Source organism: Pongo pygmaeus, chromosome 16 (genome assembly GCF_028885625.2).
Source record: "Pongo pygmaeus isolate AG05252 chromosome 16, NHGRI_mPonPyg2-v2.0_pri, whole genome shotgun sequence".
Lineage (NCBI taxonomy): Eukaryota > Metazoa > Chordata > Mammalia > Primates > Hominidae > Pongo > Pongo pygmaeus.
The window spans coordinates 105093776-105115131 of record NC_072389.2 but is presented as its reverse complement, the minus strand read 5'-3'; the positions used below and the strand labels follow the sequence as shown (position 1 = coordinate 105115131).

The window sequence follows — 21356 nt, the reverse complement described above, 5'->3', positions numbered from 1 at the left end:
GTATTAAATTTAGGTTGAAACTAACACTTCCACTGAATTTGGTATTTTAGAAGAATATTCAATATGTTCCTTTTTGAAATAATGCCAGATGTTCACATTAATTTAGATATTGGCTGATATAATGTATTTTATGACAAGCAATGCAAACAACTGAATATATTAGAAAACTTAGAAAGATCTTTTAGAGTTTATGATATTAAAAAATATTTTCAGCAACAAGCTACTGGAGATTCAAGTATTTGGTTTTCAATTACAAAAGAAAGTACTTTTAAGACTATGGTAGAAACTGAAGCCGATGCTTTTAATACAATCTCCATGGCAACATGGGAAGGAGCACAGCCTGGTGGGCTGAATGAAAGCCACAAACTCTCAATTTCAGACCCTACCATTAACTTCTCACAGAAATCCATGTTTGTATCTTGGCATTTCATCTCTGCTATAAACAGAGGCACTCTGGCTTTATGCAAGAAAAGGACATTGCCTTAGTCCTATGTACTTGATATACTCATTTTATGAAATTAATAATATTTATGTTCTGAAACAATAGATTAGTCATACTACATTTCTAAGTTGTATCAGGGAAATTAAACAGTAAATGGAAAATGCAAGTACTGACTAAATTCCCCAAATTTCATATAAAGATAACATAAAAGTGATTTCATTTGAAGAATCTACTTTATTTTCATAAATGAATTGCCATGATTAAAAAAGTTTAATTTTAAAAACAGGTATTCAGAATTTGATTGGCTACTGAGCATCCTGACCCTATCATTTTGTTTACATTTTCATATTTTCAATAAGGAAATGTCTTCTATAGGAAATTGTATAATAACAATGCATAAAGGTTTGAACTGTAGTTTAATGAATTAGTTAAGATTTTCCTGTGATGATATCTTGCTAATATAAAGATCATTTGCTAAAAACACAGCAAAAATAAGAAATAAAAAGTCTCTGAACTACAAAAATAGATAATAATAGTTAACATTTGCTTTTTATTACTTGCCAGACACCATCCTGGGCTCTTCACAGGGATGATCACATTTAATTCTCACAATGACCCTATTAAATAGATATTATTATTATTCCCATTCTATTGATGAAAAGACTAAGCTCAGGGATGGTCAGTAAGTTGCCTGAGGTGGCCTTGTGGAGTCGGAATCAGGGCCTGTGCACTTCACCACTGTAAGATTCTCATAAACGTATCTATTTTATTTGTTAATTTTATTCATGTAGTAATACACTCAGAACCCAATTCAATTATTTTTATTCTAATTTAAATGTAATTCCACCAAATCTGGTTATCTGATCACCTTAGAAGTAGCAAATTAGAAAGATCTGGAGGAGGGCTCTTGTAAGCAGGAAACATTAAAGATACAGAAGATTGAAATAGGAACTGAAATATAGCAAAACAGGATTATCCAGAGGAAGAAAAAGATAAACACGGTTTTGGGACGGAGTGAGTAGACCTATGTAAATGGGAACTACCATTTGTTGAATACCTCTTACGTGCCAGGTGTGTGCCTTTCTCATCTGCCAAGCCTCACATGGCCCTGCCACGCAGGCTGTTGTATCCCCATTTTGAGAAGTCCCACAGCCTGCCCACGTTCTCACAACAGAAGGGCCAGGCTTGCCGGGTGCAAAGTCCATGCTCTGAACACTGCCCCATATTGCCTATCTTGCACGGATTAGGAAACGGAGGAGGGAAAGAAAATCTTGGAAAGGTTTCTGTTAACATGATTACAAGCGAAATGCTTTTCGGCATTGAAAGAGGGTAATGGCTTCAGTTACGTGGAAAATTTACTCATATGAAATACATTTGATGGTGATAAATGAGGTACTATAGTACTTTTTTTTACTTAAAAAATTCAAACTTAGAAAAAGTTTAAATTTAGTTTCCTAAATTTAGGAAGCCCATAAACTAAGGTTGTGCAAATGGAGAATTTTTCATTTGAGAGCCTATCTTTAACTACTATCCTTTTTTTAAAGTAGCACTATTGGGGTTTTACTTAGTGAACATTCTTAACAAATTCAAGGCAATGTGCCAAGAAATAAAGAGTGGCATGAGAATGCCACTTGGAAGGGTTAGAAATTAAAAACAGAAATGTGTGTGTGTGCGCATGCACACAAACACACACACACACAGAGGGAACTCAATCACACATTTTCAGTTAGCAACACCAACTAAGCAAAAGAGCTGGGCTCATCCGGTTATGTAACACATTTCTTTTTCTTGCATCCCTTATTGCCTAAAGGCTACTGTGAATAGGGAAATAGCAGGAAAACATTCTCACAAAGAATGAGCTCCTCTAAATAATATATACAATAAAACTATCCAGCACATGACCAAAAAATTAATAAAGGTAAGTCCAGTTTTCTTGTGATGTTGAAAGTGAGCATTGTTTCATTTAGCTGTTTCTCAGGAAGCATGTTATGCTCCTTTAAAACCACTGACTTAATGCTTTCATGCACAGCCTCTCCCCTCCCCACCCGGCACCCCTTGCCTGGGTGTAAACCCTGGTGCCCACTTAGGCATGATTACCACTGGTGCAGCCCTGCCATTGGCGTCTCTCTCAAGGGAAAGAGCTTGGGGTAGACGATGGTAAACATAGGCTCACTACACCGATGACAGTGCCCCAGAGGGCAGTGCAGCAGCTCCAGGAGACTTCTGGGTAATGAGATTGGAGACAGAAAGTTCAAATCTGGAACACAAGAGAAAATCACGCACACAAGTAAAAGATCAGACTTCCTTAAACTAGGCTTCTTAAAATATTTGTTACCAAATAAGTTCAGTTACTTAAAAGTACTTCATGTTGAAAATTCTGTTATCTGATTGATATACACTGAATAAAAATCTAACATCATTTGAAAATGAAATTTTTTTTTATATTTTTGATACTAAAAGAAAATACAAATTCACTCATTTTAAGAGCCAGAAGCTGTCCTGAGGTAGAGGCAAGGAATAAGTGAGATAAAATATTTTTTAAGAACAAAGATCAAAAAGGAATAATTCACCCACAGAGGATTTTGAAACTTTAATAAGAGTCAGAGAATTTTTGGAACTGATGACTAAAACTGACTTTCATTAAGTTCTCCCTAATCTATCAGGCATTTAGTATCAATCTTCCATCAACGCTAAATCATATTTATTGAAGAGAATGAAAAGGAGGAAATAAAAAAAGAATGAAAAATAATGAAACCAAGCCTTTGCTTTTCTTACTCTCATGAGCTGTCATTAATAAAAACAGGGAGCTTCCTTCCCAGCTTAGTCTGAGCTACACAAAAGAGACATTTAAAGTAAAACATCCCAGTGGCCCAGGCAATCTTGAAGACACACTTACACTGGGTTTCTACTGATGATGAACATCCAACAGAGTGAGAAATGGTCGTGCTGAGGTGAAATCTAAAAATTATCAACTCATCTTTGGGAAGGAAATACAAATCATCTTTTTACCTTTTATATCTGTCCAGACTCATCAATAACACTTAGAAAAATGGAATTTACTGATTGGTGAACAACTATAATTTTCTGTTTAGCTTTTAAAACCAACTTAACTTTGCACTAGGCATTTCTGGAAGGTTAATGTGAGATGTTTTTGTATGGACTCTGTTTTTTAAGTAAAGATGAAACATTTCACAGTTTTAAAGACACCTGAATGTATTTTTCCTATTAATATTGCCTAGTGCTGTCTTAAAGCATTTCAGACATACACCCACAATACCCATCAAATCTATGCACTGCCAAATCCTTTCCAAATTTTAGCTGGCACGCTGCGGCAATACTGCCAACGGCTCCCAGTACTTCTACCTCCTTTGGGTCTACATAGTGCTGAGATGCGAGGAGGCGGCAAGGCAAAAACCTGCTCTACTGATGTATCCAACTTTAAGGACAGGATCTTTCCAAATTTCCCCTACTGCCAGCCTTTTACTTCAACCAAATACACATTCCCAAACACCAAGTTCCTTACTCGAAACTTGAACTTTTAAGCACCGTGCTTTGCAACTGACAACCACGTTTTTAAGAATGCTTCTCTGTGTCTGTAGGGGGTGCTAAAGTGATCAGTGTTAATAAAATATCAAAACTATTTTTCTTATTAGAAAAATCCTGTTGCACAATAATGTGAATGTACTTAATGCCACTGAACTGTACACTTAAAGATGGATAAAATGGTTACTTTCGTGTTATGTGTATTTTACCACAAAATTTTTTTTTTTAAAGATGAAAGCCAAAACAGGTGCACAAAGCACAATGTTCACTAAATGAGACAGAAAAATAAGAAAACCAGAAGTCCCACGTACCTTTCAGCAAGCTGTGGTAGGTACGATACAGACTTCTCATGGCCAATTCCTGCAGAGGGAGGACGTGATCATGCTCCGTCCCTATGGCCTTCACCTCAGCTGGGAGGAACACGGTTCGCTGCCCTGATGAAAAGGAAAGCAGCTTCACCTCGGAAACTTGAATGGGAGCACCACAGCTGAAGAAAGACACACATTCACAGTATTATTAGCAATAAGGAAAAGAATATGGGTGCCAATAAAATGTGTTAATCAAAATATAAGTTTGAAAATTTATGACACTGCTGAATTACCAGAATTCTTTTCAAAGTGAACAGATGCTATCCCGGGTTCCTTCATAAAACCTGGCCCAGCAATTCAAACTCATCAGTTGGAACTCAGCTAAATCATTGCTGAGGCCCAGTCACTTCCAGCAAGGATGAACTTTAAAGGAACTTTCCTTCTTAGGCCGTACACAATTTGCTTTGTTAATTTTACTTTTCCCAATTTTATTACCCTCTCCAAGTATGTGTCTTTTTGAAAACTCTCAAAATTAAAAGAAAAAAAAGAGTACTTTGTTGAGTAACAGCACCTTGGTTTAATAGAATTTTTGTACAGGAAAACTTAAACCCACAAAGCAAATAGATTTTAAATGGCAGAAGATAACTTCATTGGATCCTTCCATAAACTTGTGGGGAAAATATTCTTGGCATACTCAATAAGCCAAGTCATGCCCTATTCCCTGCAGCCACTCATAACCAGAAGGCAGAGATGTCCTCGTTCCTCACACTGCAGTGTTACTGAAACTCACAAATCCAATCTCATTCTATTTCTTGTGTGAAACCATTGGGTAACCTAAGAGCCTCAATACTTTTCTTGTCTAATGACAAACAGATGGCCAACAAACCTTGGCTCTGAAGACAACATGAAATAACATCACTAACTTTGACCAGATACAAGCAATGAAGCTTAGGGGACAGGACTGGAAGCCAGAAGCCCTTGATTCATTTATTTTTTAAAAGTTTCTTCATTTGTTCCTTCTCTCCATCAGAAAACATTTCCAGAGCACTTACTATATGCCAGTCAGTTAAGATACTTAAATTAAGAAAAACAAGAATGAACCCTTCCTTTGGGAGAAAATCATTACAATTATTCTAATGTGGGGGCAAAGAAGGGTTGACTGACTCTGTCCAGGGAATTAGGGGAGATTTTAAAGATAAGACAATATCTGACTTAATGTTCAACTCACCTGGAATAAATGGAAATGTGTTATGAGCATTCCAAGCAGAGGGAACAGCATATGCAGCAGTACAGAAGCCTGAAAGAATATGGCTACGTCTTGGTTTCAACAGTGCTGGAAACAGGGATGCAGCGGATGGATGGACAGGGGAAGGAGGCCAGGAACATTAGCTGAAGTTAGATGGTTTTAATTCACGGGGAAGACTGCTAGGTGTGGTTTTTTTTCTTTGTTTTGTTTTGTTTTTTACCAAATATCTGACCACAGTATGGTAGACAGGAAAGGGACTGATAAGTGGTAAAGAGAACCCAAATACAGAAAGAAACAGAAATGGGGATGTCTTTAGGGTCTTGAAAATGAGAGCTTGAGATAAACAGAAGAGGTATGGAATATCATTATGGGTAAGAAGCCAGTGGCTTTCTCTGTTAGTTCCTAAAGCAAATAATTCTGAGATGCAATTTTGTTCACATAATCTTTATGCCAATCAAGATAGATTTAGAGAATTCCTTTTGTAATATTCCATACTATGGATGAACCAGTTTATTAATTTATTCATTATGTTTATCCTGGTTTCAATGTTTTCCCTCCTACTACACATACAACATCACAATAAATCTTACATACATTCCAATTCACAGATGTTTTTATTATAGTAAAATTCCCAAACTGAGACCACTGGCCATGAAAAATGAACATTTTAAATGCCTGAGATCTTTCCAAAAAGATTGTTAAGAAAGTATCCATTTCCCCACACCATCATCAGAACTGGATGTTATCAGTCATTTTAGTTTTTGCTAGGCTGATTAATGGAAATGTCTCCTTGGTTACTAATGAGTTTGATCACCTTTTGTTAGGCTTGCTGGCCATTTGTATTTCTTCTTCTGTAAACTGTCCATGTCCATCCCTTACCTCATTTTCTATTAAATTAAAATATATCAATTTGTAGGAACTTTCATATTGGCGATAACAATCCTTTGTCATATGCACTGAAATATTTATCGACAAAAATGTTTTTGTCTTTTAACTTTGCATATGGTTCCCTTTGTCAGCATTCTTTTCTGATGTGAAATCTATCCACTTATTTCCTTCATGGTATCTACATTTTTCTGAATTTCTTAAGAGGGTTACCCTGATTTGAAGACTGTGCATATATTATCCTAAAGTTTCTTCCAGTATGTTTATTGTATTTTTACATGTAGATTTTTTTTTTTTTTTTAAGACAGAGCCTTGCTCTGTCACCTAGGCTGGAGTACAGTCTGTGATCTCAACTCATTGCAACCTCTGCCTCCCAGGTTCAAGTGATTCTCCTGCCTCAGCCTCCCAAGTAGCTAGGATTACAGGCACCCGCCACCACATCCGGTTAGTTTGTATTTGTAGCAGAGATGGGGTTTCACCATGTTGGTCAGGCTGGTCTTGAACTTCTGACCTCAAGTGATTGTCCTGCCTCGGCTTCCCAAAGTGCTGGGATTACAGGTATGAACCACCGCACCTGGCCTTTACATGTAGATGTTTTATCTATCTGTCTTACTTGGTTATATAATATAAAATAGGATATAGCTTTTTTTTTCCAAATGGAAAAATAATACGGGTAGCATTATTAAATAACACTATCATTTACCTCTGAATTGAACTGTTCTCTTTATCCTATTAAGTTCCCAAATACACTGGCATTGCTTTCTGGAGTCTTTAGTCTGTTTCAGTGATGTATCAGTTTAATTCTGTGTCAGTTCTATATTGTTTTGATTACAATACTTTATAGAAGATTCTATCATTTGACAAGTCTGCCCTAACTATTATTGTTCAATTTTTTTCTTGTAATTCTCAGTTACCACTCAATTTGAACTTTACAATTATTTTATCTCTATTTCCCTAAAGCCTTCCAGAGATTTGGATTAGAATTAACATCGATTTCTATGTTAAGACAGGTAATTTGATAATAAATTTCCTTATTTGCAAATATGGTATGTCTGTACTATCCACCTAGTGCTTTATATCCTATCCTTTAATAAAAATTTCACAATTTTCTTCATATACATTCTGTTCCTTTCTTGTGATACTTATTACTGTATATTTAAATGTGTGGTACAAATATAAATGACATTTTCCCCCTAACTTTGATTTCTAATTTATGAAGACATAAAGAAAAGCTGCTAATCTTTGTATGCTATCTTATATTTAGCCACCTTACTAAATTCTTTTATGTGTCTGAAAGATTTTTTTTGGTAGCATATCTTGAGTTTTCTAGGTATTCAAGCATATTACCTATAAAGGTCTTTCTGGTTCTTTTTTCCCAGTATTTATAATGTCTATTTCCTTTTTTTCCATCTTATTGCATTAGACAGATGGCAGTGGTGACAGTGGGCCCTCACTCCTCTCCTATTCCTGATTTTAATGGCCATAGTTTGAATACATCATCATTTAATATAAAAATTATTATTATATGTGGCTACAGAATTCATCAAAATCAGAAATCATACAAAATCATCAAAAGTTTTTCTTAACATACCAATATAATCATGTTTTTCTTTAATATAATGTTGAATAAATTATCGATATTTTAAGGTAAACTTTAAAATATTTAAAACATTATTTAAAAATATAATCATATAGAAAAGTACACAAATCACAATTGCTCTGTGATTTTCACAAGATGAACACACTAATCACCACCAAGGTCAAGAACAAGAACCTCAGAAGACCACCTTGGGTCCCACTGCTAAGCAAAACCCATACCCCAAAGGGAAGCACTATTCCAAATTCTAACACTATAGTCTGGTTTGGCCTTTTTGAATAGCATGAAGGTTGCTGTGCCTGGTTTCTTTTGTCAACATTATACTTCTGGAATTCATCCATGTTGCTTTGTGTACTGTAGTTTATTAATTTTCACTGCTGTGCAGTAATGATGGACATTTGGGCTGTTTGTAGTGTGGAGCTACTACAAATTGTGCCTCCATAAAAATTGTGTATTTGGTACATATGAGCATATACATTTGTGAGGAACATATTTAAGATCAGAACTGGGCCTAGTATAGTGAGGAGAGACAGACATTAATATATAATAGACTGAAAGGGGAGTGAGATCTGCATGACTTTTGATAGTACCCAAATAATGACCTTTTCTCCTTCAGAAAGTATGCTGTGTCATCTACATGTCCATTTTTGTGGGAACTACTACCGATTTATCCTTCTCCTTTTTAGCAAAAAAGTTTTTCTTCAGCTTAAAAGTAAAAGGAAAAGGGAGAAGTGGATATGGAGATGGAAAGAAACTATGTCACCTAGAAAGAATAAACCTTGGCTTGGACAAAGTCTGTCATCTTGGCAGAGCTACGTAAGGCTAAGTTTTGTTCTGAGAATGTATTTATATAATTCTGAGTTGACTTTTTTCTTTAGCACTTATAAAATGTAGTTGCATTGTTTTCTGGACTTCAAAGTTTCTGATGAGAAATTAACAATCTTTCTGAATTACTCCTTTGTATGTAATGTTATTTCTCTAGTTGCTTTCGAAATTTTCTTTTTATCTTTTGTTTTCATTAGCTTTGCCTACGCATGGTTTTCTTTGAATTTATACTGCTTAGGATTTGCTATGCTTCTTGAAAATGTAAATTTGTTTCTCATCAAATTTGGGAAATTTTTAAACATTATTTCTTCAAACATGTTTGTTACTGACGTTACCCATTCTCTCCCTATTTTCCTTCTAGGATGCCAATTATACATGCATAAGATTCTTTTATATTGGCTAGCAGGTCCCTGATGCTGTGTTCATTTTTGTTTTCAATGTCTTTTCTATGTGTCCTTCAGATTGGATCATTTCTACTGAGCTGTCTCCAGCTCAGGGACATTTCCTCTGTTCCAACCATTCTGCCATGAAGTCCATCAAGTTAATTTTTTTACTTCAGACACTGTTTTCAATTCTAGAATTTCCTTTTTTTTAGTCTCTAGTTTTCTGGCCTTTTCATTCATTACTTCATTGAGAATAATTGCAACAGTTGCTTTGAAATGTCTGTCACTTCAACAATCTGGGTCATCTCAAGTTGGAGTCTCTGCTGGTCATCTTTCTTCTTGAGAATGGGTCACATTTTCCTGATTCTTTACATGTCTTGTAATTTTGGAATGTTTCCTAGATATTGTGAAAGTTATATTGTAGAGACCCTGGGTTCTCTTATATTCTGCTAACACTTAAACGTAATTAATATTTTTGTTTTAACAACAACTAACTTCATGGGCGTCAAACTGCAAACTCGGTCTCTTAAATGACAGTTTCAATCACACTTGAGTACTTTCATCTGCAGCCAGGCCATTTTGGTCCTGCTCCACGGAAGTGTGTTTCAGGTATCCGATACTGGGGGCAGGAAGCCCCTACATAAAAATGGACTACTTTTAGTATATTGGTTTAACTCAGAATACATTTCTCATACAAACAACTCTATTACTCTCAGTGGTCATATTAATAAACCATTAGAATAGTATTTAACCAATTTGGACACAAATCCAGCTATAATTGCTTATTTACACAATAAAAAGCAAAGCAGTGGCTTGGTTTTTTTTTTCTTACATAATTAAACAACTGGAAAAAATCATCCTGTACAGGATTACTTTTACCATTAAGTTCTCCTCAGTAAGTATATGTGCCAATTACCATTCTCTAAAATTCTAACATGGGATGAACCTCTCTTTCTGGCTACAATGTAGAAGATTGAGGACATTTACTCCTGTAATAACAAGAAAAACCCAGAAAAAATAAAGATCATTCTTTTCCATGAGGCTAGCAAATAGTATAGATGCCATGAAGCTGTGACAGCCAGTCTCCAAGCGGGTCCCCAGTGGTCCTCGCTCCTAGTGGTCACTCTCCATGTAGTCCCCTCCTACTGTGAATAGGGTTGACCTGTGTAATCAACAGGATATAACAGAAACGACAGTGTGTGGCTTTGAAGCTAGGTTATAAAACACAGTTCCATGCTATACATTTCCATCACTCTACCTCTCTTAGGGTATTTATTATTTGTATTACAGTTATTTTTGCATATCAAGATAAACATTTAAACTATCTTTGTTTTTCCCACAATTTCTAGCACTGTGCTGATTTGCTAATGTTCACAAATTATTTGACAAATAAACATAGAATAAGGAGAAGCTAACTTTGTTTGCATTTCCTTGAATACGAAAGATAATTTTATGAGACTTCTGAGATTTCTTAAAACTGCAACATTTGTTATTTGCTGTTTTTATACCTGTTTATAAGTTTTATACCCCATTCTCTCTCTATTCTCCCTCTGAGATGTGAATCTGAGATAAACACATATATATCTCAGACTTTTCTTATATTGTCCCACAAGTACCTAAAGCTGTGTTCATTTTGCTCAGTTGTTGCTCTAATCCTTAGACCCTCAATCTGAAAAGGGTACTGTAATTGTTTCAGAGCTTGTACAGCACAGCAGAAACTGTTCTTATATCCCAAGCCTACATCTAGGTCAGATGCAATATATGATAGCAGTGAAGAACCAAGGGAGTTGATCTTTCAGGTCTCAGATTAAATATTACCTCCTTAAAGAGAACCAGTACCAAGTTTGTTAAATTATTTAGGGTTTGCTTGACTCCCTGGCTAGATCAGAAGGTCCATGAGGGCAGGTACTGCATTGCTTAGCTTATCATTGTATAGCCATTATCTCATACAGTGACCAAACAGAGTAGTTGCTCAATAAATGTTCACTGAAGGAACAACTGGACCAAAATTCGTGTTCTGAATCAAGGAGGGCACTTTCTAGGCTTTAAACACATGTATGTCCTTTCACTAGATTTCCCCCAGGCCCTTGTGCTACTACCCCTTCCCCCTCCTTTCCTTTAGGCTGAGGCACTAAGCAACACTACTTTGAACTGGAACTGGGAAGTCCCTTTTCATATATCCAACAGATAAAAGAGGCAGAAGAAAGGAGATTCTTAATGCTTGTTGTCAAAGCTTCAGTAGTTATCATCTATTAAAATTCTGAACACATTTTGCCATAGAAATATTATTATAAGTATAATTTTGGGGGTGCAAAATAGGTCAAATGACTCTTTAATGAGTTTGCTTAGGAATGTAGTGGCCAGAGCTGTTTCTATGAAGAAAGCATTCTGAGTTTTGTTTGAGTTAAACCAACAGGCTAAAAATGCCTTTAGATTATAGGCCATTTGTAAGTAGGACTGCTTATTACCTCAATACTACTATTAGAAAACTGGTTGCTTGATATTATCCTGTTAATAATTTTATTTCTCTATTACTATAACAAAAGTTTAATAATAAAAAAGTAGACTACTACCTAATAATTTGTGTATTTTCCCCTAGTGATTTGTTTTTTTAAAAAAGATTTGGAGTTCTCATCAAATTCACTACCACTGCTACCAGACACCAAGTCAAAGATTTAAAAATATCTCTCTACTTAGCACAAATAGAACTTTCTAGTAGTCAATAACATCTATATCTAAACAACAAAGTATAAGGCACTTTTTCTTAAACAAAAGCTACTCCTTAATTGTAGCAGAGATGCAGATCACATTTCAGTGTGGTCTCTGAAGGTTTTGGTGTGGGAAAAAGTGCCTTCAGCTTTGGAGCTTACTTGCATCATTCTATGTACCATGGTGATTGCAGGCATTTTATTCGCCACCTGGAAGAATTAGGCTATATTAATGATCCTTTAAGAACTCATTAGGATTAATGACTACATAGTATCACAGCTGTGACATAATCAGCTGTAGAAAAATCACTGAGCTAAAAACTAAGAACACCTATTCTATTATCTTTGCTTCACAGAAGGTTCCAGAATACATCTCTCAGCTTGGAGTCCATCAGCCTGTATAGGCACTGAACTCATCTTGGGCTTTCCCAAGATAACTGCATAAGTTTTCCCAAAAGAAGGCCACTACTCCTAGGACTGCCCCTGCAGTTATGCTATACCAACGGGGGGAACAGCTGTCTTCTATGTATACACTTATTGTCATCCCTTTTCTTGCCAGAACTACTCATAGCATGGGCCAAGTCATGCAGGATGATGGGGACTAGAAGGGGAGAGTTAAATATGCTGATTAGGTTGCCTCCAGGGTGTTCACTTGGCTGCTGAAGTGGGGAAGGGAAGGTCAGTCACAAGTGGGTCCTGGTGGTTGAGTGGCCCCATCTTAATCCTTGGCCACTCAGGGAAACACTTTAGGGTGGTTCTGTGCCAGCATTGTAGAAGGAGAAGATGAAGCCATCTTTCTAAAAGCCTGACTAAAAAGAAAAGATTATTGCTGCTCTGAAAATAAAAGCCCATTAACTGAAATATCTGTTTTGGTTGCTAGAATCATGATTTATTTTGAGGGACTATCTCAAATGTTGAGTTCTAAATATTTGCAACTGGTAAAATCCTAGACACTAGGACTGTCACTGCAGTAAAACTGTCATTGCAATGGGCTTCAGTGAAAGAAAACCTTCTAAATTAATGCTGATTCCTCTACTTTCTGTGACTAGCACCACTGAGTTTATAATGGTACGTGTGGTATGTACATCAAACCATCACGTGTACAATTTAAATAATTACAATTTTGTTTGTCAACTCTACCTCAATAAAGCTGGGGTGTGTGGGGGGAAATAAAGGTGTTTCTTTCCGTAATAAAAAAAGGTATACATGGATTCATTTTTCTTTAGACTAGAAAATAATAACTTACTGACTGAACCCAATGTGCAATATTCCAAACTGCCTGCCCAATATCCTTAGTTTCTAAGGATACCTGGTTTAGCATATCATCAAGGGCAAAGACAAAATTGAACAGAAGTACCAAAAGTAGTTAATCTATTTTTTAGTTCAAAATGTGAAATCGGCCTTACCCACTGCACCCGATGACTTTATTGTACAGATAAGACGGCAAGCCTTTCAGGTGAATGTTGTTATCCACGTATACATATTGTAGTTCTCGAGATCGACCTAAATCTGGATTAGAAAGAAAAGTGCTGTAATTCCTATATACAGGCACCATTATAATGTGAAATACAAAATTTAATACATAATATTAGAAATATTCGAAAATTTCTACTCTGGAAGAAAACCATAAAAAGTGTTATATAAAGTAAGTTATAGGTCAGCCTAAACAAGCCTAGTTCTGCCCCTTGATACAGATTCTTTGCTTGTCCAAACTTTAGTCAGGTTCCTAAACCTTCTTCTAGGTCCACGTGTGGACCCTGTAAAATCCAGTTTTAGCAAAGAACTCTGCTAAGTCAGTTTAGCAAGAACCCCTCACTTGGGATATCTGATTGGGTTCCTCCTTTCTCCCCCATCTCCTTGGTCCAATCACCCTGGCCTGTCTTCAGCAAGAATTCTATTTGGTCAGTCATCCCTTTTCTTGCCAGAACTACATATTGTCTCCTTATTCCTGATGTTTCCTCTGAGCAATGTTCCATCCACTGACCACCTTGCTCCTTGGCTGTAAATTCCTACTTGCCCACGTTATATTCAGAGCTGGCCCAATCTCTTTCCCCAACTACAAGATCCAGTTGCACCGGTTGCTGTACCTAGGCTGATGGTCTCAAACAAAGTCTTCCTTACTATGCTTTAACAAGTGCCACTGAATAACTTTTTCTTTAACACCTTATACAGAGATTTCCTGTCTCACCTCCCATGGGCAAAGGTGGATGGAGGAGGATTAGGGATCAGGCACTGGCTAGGCAGGAGTCTTAGGATCCAGGCAGATATAGGAATAGACAGAACTTCCTCATGAGGAAGAAGTGAAGCAGAACCCAAATCCCAGTCCCGTGAGGTGTGACAGTGGCATAGACAAGATTTAAGGGCCAGAGAGCAGGGGCTAGAGTGGGTATGAACCTGGAAAGGGAGGAAGTTGAGAAAGGGGGTCCCAAAAGAAGGGCCTACAACAGTAACAAGAATGTCAGAAAGAGGCAGAACTCAGGTATTTCCCAGAGGTAGCAGGGGAGTGAAAGGGCAAAGAATGGAAGAGGATCCAGTGAGGAAATAAGGCTGAAAGTATGGATAGAGATTCCCGGCAAGTACAGGTGGTGGAGACACTTCTCAGATATCCAGGCCATCCCTTCCCATGTGCCAGGAATGTCCGACCAGCTCTCCTCTCCACTCCTAGGCATTCACTGACTAGGGCTATTTGTCTTTATTGTCACAGAGGTACACAACAGAGTCCTGAGCAGTCTTGCTAACCATCTGCTCTTAAGAAAGAACATAATATGGCAGGGGTCGGGGGTGGTGGTGCTTATGCCTGTAACCCCAGCACCTTGGGAGGCCAAGACAGGCAGATTGCTAGAGCCCACGAGTTCAAGACCAGTCTGGGCCACATGGTGAAACCCTATCTCTACCAAAAAAATACAAAAAAATTAGCCAGGTGTGGTGGCATGTGTCTCTAGTTCCAGCTACTCAGGAGAGGTGAGAGGATTGTTTGAGCCTGGGAGGTCGAGGCTGCAATGAGCCAAGATCATTCCACTGCATTCAGCTTGTGCAATAGAAAACCCCATTGTCTTAGCCCAAAATCTCCTTAAGCTGATAAGCAACTTCAGCAGTCTCAGGATACAAAATCAATGTGCAAAAATCACAAGCATTCTTATACACTAATAACAGACAAGCAGAGAGCCAAATCGTGAGTGAACTCCCATTCACAATTGCTTCAAAGAGAATAAAATACCTAGGAATCCAACTTACAAGGGACGTGAAGGACCTCCTCAAGGAGAACTACAAACCACCGCTCAATGAAATAAAAGAGGACACAAACAAATGGAAGAACATTCCATGCTCATGGGTAGGAAGAATCAATATCGTGAAAATGGCCATACTGCCCAAGGTAATTTATAGATTCAATGCCATCCCCATCAAGCTACCAATGACTTTCTTCACAGAATTGGAAAAAAACTACTTTAAAGTTCATATGGAACCAAAAAAGAGCCTGCATCACCAAGTCAATCCTAAGCCAAAAGAACAAAGCTGGAGGCATCACGCTACCTGACTTCAAACTATACTACAAGGCTACAGTAACCAAAACAGCATAGTACTGGTACCAAAACAGAGATATAGATCAATGGAACAGAACAGAGCCCTCAGAAATAACGCCACATATCTACAACTATCTGATCTTTGACAAACCTGACAAAAACAAGCAATGGGGAAAGGATTCCCTATTTAATAAATGGTGCTGGGAAAACTGGCTAGCCATGTATAGAAAGCTGAAACTGGATCCCTTCCTTACATCTTATACAAAAATTAATTCAAGATGGATTAAAGACTTAAACATTAGATCTAAAACCATAAAAACCCTAGGAGAAAACCTAGGCATTACCATTCAGGACATAGGTATGGGCAAGGACTTCATGTCTAAAACACCAAAAGCAATGGCAACAAAAGCCAAAATTGACAAATGGGATCTAATTAAACTAAAGAGCTTCTGCACAGCAAAAGAAACTACCGTCAGAGTGAACAGGTAACCTACAAAATGGGAGAAAATTTTCGCAACCTACTCATCTGACAAAGGGCTAATATCCAGAATCTACAATGAACTCAAACAAATTTACAAGAAAAAAACAAATAATCCCATCAAAAAGTGGGTGAAGGACATGAACAGACACTTCTCAAAAGAAGACATTTATGTAGCCAAAAAACACATGAAAAAATGTTCACCATCACTGGCCATCAGAGAAATGCAAACCAAAACCACAATGAGATACCATCTCACACCAGTTAGAATGGCAATCACTAAAAAGTCAGGAAACAACAGGTGCTAGAGAGGATGTGGAGAAACAGGAACACTTTTACACTGTTGGTGGGACTGTAAACTAGTTCAACCATTGTGGAAGTCAGTGTGGCGATTCCTTAGGGATCTAGAACTAGAAATACCATCTGACCCAGCCATCCCATTACTGGGTATATACCCAAAGGACTATAAATCATGCTGCTATAAAGACACATGCACATGTATGTTTATTGCGGCACTATTCACAATAGCAAAGACTTGGAACCAACCCAAATGTCCAACAATGATAGACTGGATTAAGAAAATGTGGCACATATACACCATGGAATACTACGCAGCCATAAAAAACGATGAGTTCATGTCCTTTGTAGGGACATGGATGAAATTGGAAATCATCATTCTCAGTAAACTATCACAAGGACAAAAAACCAAACACCGCATATTCTCACTCATAGGTGGGAATTGAACAATGAGAACACATGGACACAGGAAGGGGAACATCACACTCTGGGGACTGTTATGGGGTAGGGGGAGGGGGGAGGGATAGCTTTAGGAGATATACCTAATGCTAAATGATGAGTTAATGGGTGCAGCACACCAGCATGGCACACGTATACATATGTAACTAACCTGCACATTGTGCACATGTACCCTAAAACTTAAAGTATAATAATAATAAAATAAAATTTTAAAAAAATGAAATAAATAAAAATTTTAAAAAAAGAGAGAGAGACAAAAGAAAGAACATAGTCTTTGAAAGGTTTTCTAGGGTTCTGCTTACAAAAATAGAAGATAGGCTGAAGGAGAGCTCTTCCTCCCAATCTTTCTTTAGTTTAGGAAAGTCAAAGGCCCAGATAGCTAAATCATGAGGTTTTTAGATTCATTTACATTGCAAAAGAAAACCGATTTAATCATTAAGGACCTTCAGGCACTGTGCTAGGCCTTGGAAATATAGCCATGAATACAGCATAACAGATGTGGAAACAGGAAAAACAGTAACTATAATACAATACGATCACTGCTATTAGAGAGGCTGGTTGAAGGTCTTTTGGTTCACAAATGGGTTCTGAACAATTTGTCCCAGAAAGCAGGAGGAGCAAAATATAAAGTTAAGGTAAGAAAGAGTTCCTGTAGGAGAGGGTAGGGTGGGTTAACATTACTTCCTGCTGGTCTTATTACAATCATCCTGCCCAGTTACAAAAAGGAACCACAATTTCCCTCAAAAGGGTTACAACAATTTACACCCCTACCAGCCACGTATGAGAGCACCTGCTTCCCCATAGGAAGCAAAACATCATGTTTTTAAATTTTTGCCATCCTTATAGGTAAGAAAAGGTATCTTGACATTGTTTTAACTTGCATTTTTCTACTTAAGAGTTTGAACATTTCGAAACTATGTCTGAGGGGCATTTATATACATTTTGTAAATTGCCTGTTCAAATATTTTTCTCATTTTTTGATCAGGTTTTTGGTATTTCATCCCTTGTTTTTTAAGAGTCCTTTACATATCAGAGACATTAGTTCCATGTCTGTGGTTTAAGTTATAACTACTTTCTCTCAGTTTGTCAGCTATCATTTAACTTAGTTGATGATGTATTTTTGTCATGCAAAATTCTGAAAAGTCTTCCCATTTATCTTTTTTAAAATTGCCTCCAGATTTTGAGTCGTAGTTAGAAAACCTCTTCCCTGTGACATCCAAGTTTAAGCAGAATTCACCGATGTTTTCTTCTAGTGTTTACATGGTTTCATTTTTCTTTTCCTTTTTTTAACAAATAGAGTCCTAATTTATTTGGAGTCTATTCTTATATATGGCATAAAAAGTACAGCTAATAATTCCTTTTTCAAATGGTGATTCAGCTGTCTCAGTGTCATTTATGAACTTTTTAGTCCATTTTTACTCCAGTACACCAAAAAAGATCTCTAAGACTAGAAGATAAAAACAATTATAAAGTGTGCAGATTCCAGAAGAGAATAACCGTGGTGTTAATCGAGCTGAAAATATGTAAAAAATAAAAGAGATGAAACCCCAAAGATCTCACAAAAAAACCTAGTAGAACTTATAAATGAATTCACTATAGCTACAGGATACATTTCAACATATAAAATTCATAGCATTTCTATATACAAATAACAACCTACCAAAGAAAGAAATCAAGAAAACAATCCCATTTATGACAGTATTTTTTAAAAATACCTAGGAATAAATGTAACTAAGGAGGTAAAAAGATTTGTACACTGAAAACTATAAAAAACTGATGGGAGAAAATGAATAATACATAAATAAATGGAAAGATATCCAGTGTTCATGGATGGGAAGAATTAATATTGTTAAAATGTCCAAACTACCCAAAGCAATATACAGATTTAATATAAGGTCTATCAAAATTCCAATGGCATTCTTCATAAAAGTAGAAAAAAATTTCTAAAATTCATATGGAGCTACAAAAAAAAAAAAAAAAAACCCAAATAGCCAAAGCAATACTGAGACAGAAAAATAAAACTGGAGGCATCTCACTTCCTGATTTAAAATTACTTTATAAAGCTATCGTAACAAAAACACTATGATGCTGGCATAAAAACAGAAACCTAGACCAATGGAACAGAACAGAGAGTCCAGAAATGAATCCAAACATACATGGGTACCAAGAGGACATAACAGGGAACAGAAAGTGTCTTGAATAGATGGTGCCGGGAACGCTGGATTTCCACATCCAAAAGAATAAAATTGGACCCTTATCTGACACAATACACAAAAATCAACTCAAAATTGATTAAGAAACCTAAATATAGGACCTGAAACCATAAAGCTCCTAGAATAAAACATAGGAGAAAAGCTCCTTGACATTGGACTTGGCAATGATTTTTTCGATATCACACCAAAAGCTCAGGCTACAAAAACAAAAATAAAGGAGACTACATCAAATTAAAAAGCTTCTGCACAGCAAAGAAAACAATTAACAAAACGAAAAGGCAACTTACTGACAGGGGAAAAAAATAACTGCAAACCACATAACTGGTAAGAGGTTAATATCCAAAATTTATAAAGAACTCTTATAACTCAATAGCAGAAAAACAACTCGATTAAATAACAGGCAAAGCATCTAAACAGACATTTTTCCAAAGAACTTATACAAAAGGCCAACAGGTATATGAAAAGGTGCTCAACATCACTAATAAAGGAAACACAAATTAAAACCACTATGAGATTATCACCTCATACCTATAAGGATGGCTATTATAAAAAAGATAAGAGATAACAAATGTTGCTGAGGGTGTGGAGAAAAGGGAACCCTGGTATGTGTTGGTAGGACTGTAGATTGGTGCAGCCATGATGGAAAACAATATGGAGGTTCCTAAAGAAATTAAAAATAGAACTACCGCATGACTCAGCAATCCCTCTCCTGGGTATTTAGCTAAAGGAGATACACAATCACCGCCTCATAAAGACATCTGCACTCCCATGTTCACTGCAGCCTTATTCACCACAGCCAAGATAGGAAACAATGTAAATGCCCATTGATGAATGATCAGATAAAGAAATGTGGTATATATACATAATGGAATATTTTTCAGCCTTAAAAAAGAAAGAGATTTATGCCAAACCTGGATGAATCTGGAAGACATTATACTAAGTGAAATAAGCCAGACACACAAAGAAAAATATTGCACAATCTCACTTATATACAGAGTATTTTTTTTAAAAAGAGCTCCATGCCTGTAATCCCAGCACTTTGGGAGGCCAAGGCGGGCAGATCACGAGGTCAGGCGATCAAGACCATCCTGGCTAACACGGGGGAACCATCTGTACTAAAAATACAAAAAAATTAGCCAGGCATGGTGCGGGCACCTGTAGTCCCAGCTACTCGGGAGGCTGAGGCAAGAGAAGGGCGTGAACCCAGGAGGCGGAGCTTGCAGTGAGCCGAGATAGCACCACTGCACTCCAGCCTGGGTGACAGAGGGAGATTCCATCTAAAAAAAGGGAAAAAAAAAAAAAAAAAAAAAAAGAGAGCTCACATGCACAAGGAGATTGAAACAGGCATTATCATGTGGGAAGAAGGTAAGGATGGAAAATAGCAGACATGTAGGATGAACAAGTTCAGAGATCTAATGTACAACATGAAGACTATGGTTAATAAACTTGTACTGTATTACAGAATTTTGTTAAACAAATTTTTAGCTGCTCTTGTCATGAAAAACTATGTGAGATGATAGATATGTTCATTTGTTTGTCTACAGTAACCACTTTACTATTTATTTGTATCCCATAATATCGTGTTATAAACCTGAAATATACATAATAAAATTTACTTAAATATATATACACACAACCTTCTTCAATGGAAAATAACACTGAACAGAAGTCATGCAATTTGGAAAGGAAAAATGTGTACCCCACATACAGGTTTTTATGTATTTTTTTAATGGGTAATGGTTGTAATGAAAATATTTTTGATGAGTGTGCTTCCATTAAAGCTAGAGAAGTAAATTTACAATGAATGCTGGCTTTAGTATAAACAAAATATTTAAACTTAGAATAATGTCAAGTTTTAATACACCTACTTTCAGTTTTTGATGTTTTTTCAAGTACTTTAGTGCCCTAAAAAAATTAATGTTCTAGAAAGAAATCATGGGACTGCACATTTTTCCTTTTGCCTTAGGCTTCAAATGTCTCAACATGGCATTGCCAGATCCTGTCTTGATTCAAATTTTTGCTATTTTGTTTACCATGGATTACTCTGCATTAATTTTATTTCTTAAACTATTGTATTAAAATGCAATTTATCTTAAAACAAAAGTAAACAAGAGTCACTTAAGGCCAGAAGTTTAAGATCAGCTCGGGAAACAGCAAGATTCTGTCTCTACAAAAAACAATTAGCTGGGCGTGGTGGCACATGCCTATAGTTCCAGCTGCTCAGGAAGCTGAGGCAGAAGGATCACTTGAGCCCAGGAGTTCGAGGCTGTACTGAGCCACAACTGCACCACTGCACTCTAGCCTGGGTGACAGAGCAAGACCCTGTCTCAAAACACATGAATGAATGAATGAACAAATGACTATTAGCTGGGCATTGTGGCCCATGTCTAGAGTCCCACCTACTCAGGAAGCTGAGGGAGGAGGATCACTTGAGCCCAGTACTTCAAGGCT

The 21356-nt window shown here is 36.8% G+C and overlaps 1 protein-coding gene across 10 annotated transcripts in view; it reads right to left on the bottom strand.

Annotated features, from left to right (window-relative positions):
- LRRC28 (leucine rich repeat containing 28) overlaps positions 1-21356 on the bottom strand; it is a 136231-nt gene that overhangs the window by 20526 nt on the left and 94349 nt on the right. For all 10 annotated transcript variants that reach the window (XM_054450756.2, XM_054450755.2, XM_063653027.1 and 7 more), the window contains 3 exons: positions 13344-13446; positions 4297-4472; positions 2540-2699 (listed from right to left, as the gene is read on the bottom strand). In XM_054450756.2, coding sequence (XP_054306731.1) covers positions 2540-2699; positions 4297-4472; positions 13344-13446 — 439 coding nt within the window. The remainder of the gene's footprint in view (positions 1-2539; positions 2700-4296; positions 4473-13343; positions 13447-21356) is intronic.